The 6,810-nt window shown below is 44.7% G+C and overlaps 1 protein-coding gene across 1 annotated transcript in view; it reads left to right on the forward strand.

The window, feature by feature from the left end:
• The first annotated feature begins 6,731 nt into the window (after positions 1-6,731).
• Positions 6,732-6,810, forward strand: part of nog5 (noggin 5) — a 630-nt gene continuing 551 nt past the window's right edge. The window contains exon 1 of the mRNA XM_052133104.1: positions 6,732-6,810. This exon is cut by the window's right edge and continues 551 nt beyond it. Coding sequence (XP_051989064.1) covers positions 6,732-6,810 — 79 coding nt within the window.

Below are 6,810 nucleotides of genomic sequence, written 5' to 3' on the forward strand. Positions count from 1 at the left end.
GATTGTAAGGGCGTGGCCAAAGTACACGCGCTTACCAAGGGATTTAAAGCGGCAAGTTTTATTTACAGGCAATAATATTCTCCATGTCATTGAATGTAGGTTGTTGCAATTAGATAACAAAATATAAAACCACGTTTGAACGAAATTTTGCACAAGAACAATGTTTTTTTAAAGAAAACGTTTAACGTTAAATGACACGTGAACAATACATTACAAAGGTACTGTAGTAAAACAATACTGTTTTATTTGTTTGAAAATGTAAGGACACTTTCTGGTTGTCAAACGTTATTTATACAATGTATTTATGCTTTATTTTTTATTTTTTTCACCCAATTTGGAATGCCCAATTCCCACTTCTTAGTAGGTCCTCGTGGTGGCGCGGTAACTCGCCTCAATCTGGGTGGTGGAGGATAAGTCTCAGTTGCCTTCACTTCTGAGACAGTCAATTTGCCCATCTTATCACGTGGTTCACTGTGCATGACACCACAAAGACTCACAGCATGTGGAGGCTCATGCTAATCTCCGCGATCCATGCACAACTTACGACATGCCGCATTGTGAGGGAGAACCACTAATCGCGACCACGAGGATGTTACCCCATGTGACTCGACCCTTCCTAGCAACCGGGCCAGCTTAGGAGACCTGGCTGGAGTCACTCAGCACACCCTGGATTCAAACTCGTGACTCCAGGGGTGATAGTCAGCATCAATAATCACTGAGCTGCCCAGGCCCCACTGTTTAGGCCTCATGTTGTGTTCCGGTCATTTTGACCCGAAGAGGATTTTCTTTTGACTGAAAATGCTAGTTCATGTTATCCTATTGGAATAAAACTTACTGGCTTTTCTCACACAGGGTATCACAACTTCCCAATTTAATTTAATGTTTAATTTCCAAGTTAAACATTAAAGTGCACCAGTGTGATAAATAGTACAGAATGTTTTCATATTTTATTGAATAATGCCAAAATCATTCATAAATAATGCTTTTTTTTCACTCAAAAACGGAGGTGCATAAGCTCAGGTCAATGAGACCCAGCATCAATAAACTCCAAAAACTCTGCCCCCTGATGGCAAACGGTCAACGTTGCACCCCATAAACATACAAGTGCCCCACCAAAGATCACAAGGTACCGGCACTGGCCAAAAGTCAAATAATTATCTAACTTGACAACAGAGTGGAGTTTGTGTGTGTGTGTGTTATCCATTGACACTAATCAAGTCAAGCAGAGGTTACTGTCTGTATCTCCCCCGCACTGTGTTTAATTTGTCTACATATTGTTTTTCACACCCACTAATATTAAAGGACAGATCTGAGTTGCCGGCTTAACCCGTGGTTACAAACCCCTCGCACCTGCGTCATTACGATTAGGAACAGCCCTGTAAGGCAAAACACACACATTAATTTCCCTGGAACGCTTTAAAAGTTTGTGTCAGACAGCATGGCACTCACATTCACAACATCACACATTAAGAAAAAGAGAGGACAAACTCTCTTTCTTAAAAGAGAACGTTTGAGGTAGTTGATGATTTTATAAAGAGGCCTACTCAGTAAGATAATAGCATGTAAGTGTGGGAATCTGTGTTTTATCATATTATACATGTACTTTAAACAGGTCGTTATAAGATGAGGTTAATTTTATACAGTATGTAGTATGTTAATGTATGTGTACAAGTCCTAAAAAGATGCTTGAAGCAGCTAGTGCAGCTTAAACTCTCCTTACAGTATATGACTACATATGGTACATCCCGTGTCAATCTAGTTGTACATCATTAGTTTACATAAAATTATGAGTTTGATCATAACCAGAGGATTATAATAATTAAGGAGAAATGTGGTCTTTCAGGATCCTGTATTTAAATGCATTTACAAATGTATTTAAAAATGTACAATGAATTTTGAAGCCGAAGGAGGCGTAGGTTCAGAGGCCGGAGCCGAAGCAGGCGGAGGTTCAGGGGGCGGAGCCACAGGAGGCTCAGGACATGGAGCTACAGGAGGCAAGGGCTCAGAGGTTATGTCATCTGGGGATTCAGTGGGCTCAGAGATCAAGTCAACTTGGGACTCAAAGGGTTCAGAGTTCAAGGCACTAGGGGACTCGGAAAGCAAGGCACTAGGGTATTCGAAGAGCAAGGTACTAGGGAGTAAGGCAGCTGGAAACTCAGAGGGCTGAGCCACAGACTGGTCACTTGTGTCTGATAGTTGCTGGTTACTGAGATGAGTAACAGACTGGTAGCTGGTGTCTGATGTGTGCTGGCCACTGGTCTGAGCAAAGGGTTGGTCAACGGCCACTATGGACTGGAAAGGATAGTCAAATGTCATAGGGGACTGGACAAACTTGTCAACGGCCTCTGTGGCCAGGGGCGCTGGAAGCAACTGGGGAATGGCCTCTGTGGCCGGGAGCGCTGGCAGTGACTGGGGAATGGCCTCCGTGGCCGGGAGCGCTGGCATTGACTGGGGAACGGCCCCCGTGGCCAGGAGCGCTGGCATTGACTGGGGAACGGCCCCCGTGGCCAGGAGCGCTGGCATTGACTGGGGAACGGCCCCCGTGGCCAGGAGCGCTGGCATTGACTGGGGAATGGCCTCCATGGCCGGGAGCGCTGGCATTGACTGGGGAACGGCCCCCGTGGCCAGGAGCGCTGGCATTGACTGGGGAACGGCCCACGTGGCCAGGAGCGCTGGCATTGACTGGGGAACGGCCTCCATGGCCGGGAGCGCAGGCATTGACTGGGGAACGGCCCCCGTGGCCAGGAGCGCTGGCATTGACTGGGTAATGGCCTCCATGGCCGGGAGCGCTGGCAGAGACTGGGGAACGGCCTCCATGGCCGGGGGCCCTGGCAGTGACTGGGGAACGGCCTCCATGGCCAGGAGCGCTGGAAGTGGCAAGGGAACGGCCTCCGTGGACATGAGTGCAGGCAGCGACTGGGGCCCTTCCCCTCCGCCTTTTCTGGACTGCTGGGAGCACTGCTGCGGGAAAGGCCTCCGTGGCCAATGACGCTGGCACTGGGATGGCCAAGGCTTCAGGCGCTGGCTCTGGGATGGGCAAGGCTTCAGGCGCTGGCACTTGGATGGACGAGGCTTCAGGCACTGGCTCTGGGTTGGCAAGGCATCAGGCGCTGGCTCTGAAATGGCAGACACTTCAGGAACTGGCTATTTGTCTGTGGCGGGTGTGGTCAGCTGGACCACCAAGTTGGGGACCACTGAATTTGAGACCAGTGAAGCTGAGACCACTTGGGCCCCATTATAGGAATCTCTGAGGAGCAAGCCTTGAGAGCTGCATGGGGACTGGAGCAGTGCCCCACTGTGTAGGGGGAGGAACTTAGCAGTAGGACATAATCTACGTATGTACTGTTCCAAAGTACAGTTAAAACTGTCTCCTAGCAGCCATGACTTGATGGGCTCATTGATGCCAAAACGGATGTTCTTAGGCTCCCCAATTTAGCATGTTGGTTAGCGCACAAAACACTTCCACATATTCCTCAATGGAATTAGTTCCCTGCCGAAGAGACAAGAGTTCCATGGCTGCTATATCCATGGTTTGGACAGTTCTTCTGTAATGAATGCCAAGGTAAGAAAGGTGTATCTAATCACAGCATTTAATCAAACTCAAAACAAACCCAAAATGTCAATAAATATAAGAAACTCAAGAGGAGTTTACATGGAGAGGGTCAGCAAATGGGGGCTGCCATGTTAGAATCACAGCCGAATATTAATAGCTTATTCTGTAAAAACCATCCTGTGGACACTTTCACTCATTGATTAAAGTAATCATGGCTGACTGTGAATATCATATTTCTACAATGGCATCTGAAACGGAAAAATATTGATTTCTAATTATCTAATTATGCCTAAAGCACAGGGCTGTTAATCAGAAAGTCACAGGTTCTAACCCCACGGCCACCACCATTGTGTTCTTGAGCAAGGCACTTAACTCCAGGTTGTTCCGGGGGGATTGTCCCTGTAATAATTGCACTGTAAGTCGCTTTGGATAAAAGTGTCTGCCAAATGCATAAATGTTTCACAAAAGCGAGTAGGACACTTTGAACGCAGCCTTCGAATGCGACCTTCTTTCACAGGAATTCGGAGGATGCATGAGGTGAATCCTTTGTGGGCACTCACAACCCACAATTCTTTGCTTCAACGGAAATGTCTAAAGAAATGATGCCAATTTGCCTGTAAATATGATGTTCAAATGCAAGTACTGTTAATTCTCAAGTTGAAGTACCTCGGGTGCAGAGTATATAATATATATAATTATATTAATATATAATTAAAATAAAGTATTAGACTAAAAGTAAACCTGTAAAATCTATTTTTTTTTCTCTTTACATCTTTCCTCTCCTAAAATGTATCTCCAAAGGGACTTCTGATCCCTTCTCACTCATAGTGATCACGCTTGTTAAAGAGTGGCGTGCTGTCATAGCAACCATGTTACATTCCGTTTCCGTTTGTCCTACGAAGGCCGCCTCGTTTTAACAAGGCTTGTTTAAAGGAAGACGCTCGGTATACTGCAGCCTTCAAAGTATGCGTCCTACCTAGCATGCAACCTTCGAAAGGAGACACAGCCAAGGTTAAAAAGTTTAAGTAACAAAACACACCTGGGATCAATAAAGGGGAGCACAGATAACAGAGACACAACAAAAAACAAAATCCAAACTTCAAACTAAATGTCTTCAACCTCCTAGCGACCACTAGGGCAAATGTCCCAAATATATTACATTGTTAGAAGACTATACTTTGTAAAAGCTTATAACTGAACAGAAATTTACATGTATGCATTTGGCAGACGCTTTTTTCCAAAGCGACTTACAGTGCACTTATTAGTTAAGTGCCTTGCTCAAGGACACAATGGTGGTGGCTGTGGGGCTTGAACCAGCAACCTTCTGATTACCAGTTATGTGCTTTAGACCACTACGCCACCACCAGATTAGTCTAAGAATTATGAGACATTAATTCACAGCTATTTGCACAGAGTATAATAATAATAATAACGAATCATAAATAATTAAATATTGAATTGTGTGATCTTTATTTTGTGTTTGTCTAATAGATAATTAAGTATCACCTGACTCCTGGCTGACCAGCATGCTTGGCCTGATGGTTAGATTTATTAAATGTGGTAGTCCCTGTGTGCATGTGTGTGTGCACGCGCACACACATTTTAAGGGGGTGTCACTAAAATAGATCCTAAAGGCATAAAGTCATTGCTCGTTATAGGTCAGAGGTTGAGAAGTGAGCTAATTCATTAATTTAAAGTGATAAGATGCGTCATTCATTCAATGTGTGACAAAGTGTCAACTTGAAGGCTGTTGATGACAAACACCGTGTCACGTACACGTTTTTACACACCACCCTGAAGACATCAAGCTAACTAAAGTGAATCTAAGATATTTCTGTGCTAGACCTGTTTGATTTGATTCGAATCAGGGGCATGTGATCGATTTTCCGATATTATGTGCCTATTTCACACAATTACATTTTTATTTAATTTTTTGCCCTCAAATGCAGCCAAAATATATTTTGATTATGTTAATCAGCTCCCTGGATACACACGGGGACATCCACAAATAAATAAGGTACTGCAAAAAAAATTACATAGATAATATTATAAAAAATAACATCACACTCAAGTGATCGTAAATCGTTTGATGACAGCGAATTTTTCAGTTTAGTCCAATTCAAAATACTCACATACCCATGACTTGTTTCCAACTAATGGCTTGTTGAGTGCGTTACCAAAGAGACGTAGCGCTAGCGCGTGTGGAGGCTTCACGCTATTCGCTATTCTCCGTAGCATCCGCGCACAACTCACCACGCGCCCCACTGAGAGCGAACCACATTATAGAGACCACGAAGAGGTTACACCAACGTGACTCTGCCCACCCTAGCAACCAGTCCAATTGGTTGCTTAGGAACCCAGCAAACACATAACGTTCCCCTAACGTTCTGGGAATGTTCTCCTAACCAAACAAGAACATTCTATTTATGTAAAGAAAACTTTCCTGGCTAACCAACAGGGAACGTTAGAATATCTGTTTTGGGAACCAGGAGCTAACAATCCCAGGACAGTTTGGGAACCAAAAATTGTTAGCTGGGAAGCCTGACTGGAGTCACTCGGCACGCCCTGCATCGTTGCATTGTTACACACCAACACTCGGCTGTGATCGGCACCATGTTGTTTTGTCACATGGCTCCGCACGTTGCAAGTTGACCCCTTTACTGAAATCCCAGAGTCTTCTGAACTGAGATCAGTTGGTTTAAATTTATTACGAAGCCAAAACACAATGTCCACGCATGTGTATACGGGGTTAAGAGACAGCATGAGCTCAAGCCCCTCGGGGTATTTGAACACTTAAAGGGATAGTTCACCCAAAAATGAAAATTTCTCTCATTATTTACTATAAATTCTCCTCCTTATGTAAGAGCAGTTTATGTGGGGTGACTGCATGAGCTGGAGCCCCCAGGGCGACACAAGTGTGGGACAAAACGAGCTCCCGAACCATGAAAACTCATGAAGCTCAATTCATCAGAAGACAAGAGGAGCTGCTCTTGCTGGGGAGGAAAGTCAGGAAAAAGGGAAGAGTTTGATTAGTGCGGTTTACCCCTGACGAGATATTTGTATAGAAGGACTGCCATCCAAAATCCCATTTTTCCATTTAATCTATAAATAACACCAAGAGTTGCGAAAGAATAGTGAACCTGGAAATTTAAGCAACTTTTTATCGACGTGAACGGAAATGAAGGCATCTCCTGCGCTCGTGCTCTACTTGTCAATCACCGTTCTCCACGCGCTACCGCAACAGCGTCAGCTACGCG

Source organism: Xyrauchen texanus, chromosome 8 (genome assembly GCF_025860055.1).
Source record: "Xyrauchen texanus isolate HMW12.3.18 chromosome 8, RBS_HiC_50CHRs, whole genome shotgun sequence".
Classification (NCBI taxonomy): Eukaryota; Metazoa; Chordata; class Actinopteri; order Cypriniformes; family Catostomidae; genus Xyrauchen; species Xyrauchen texanus.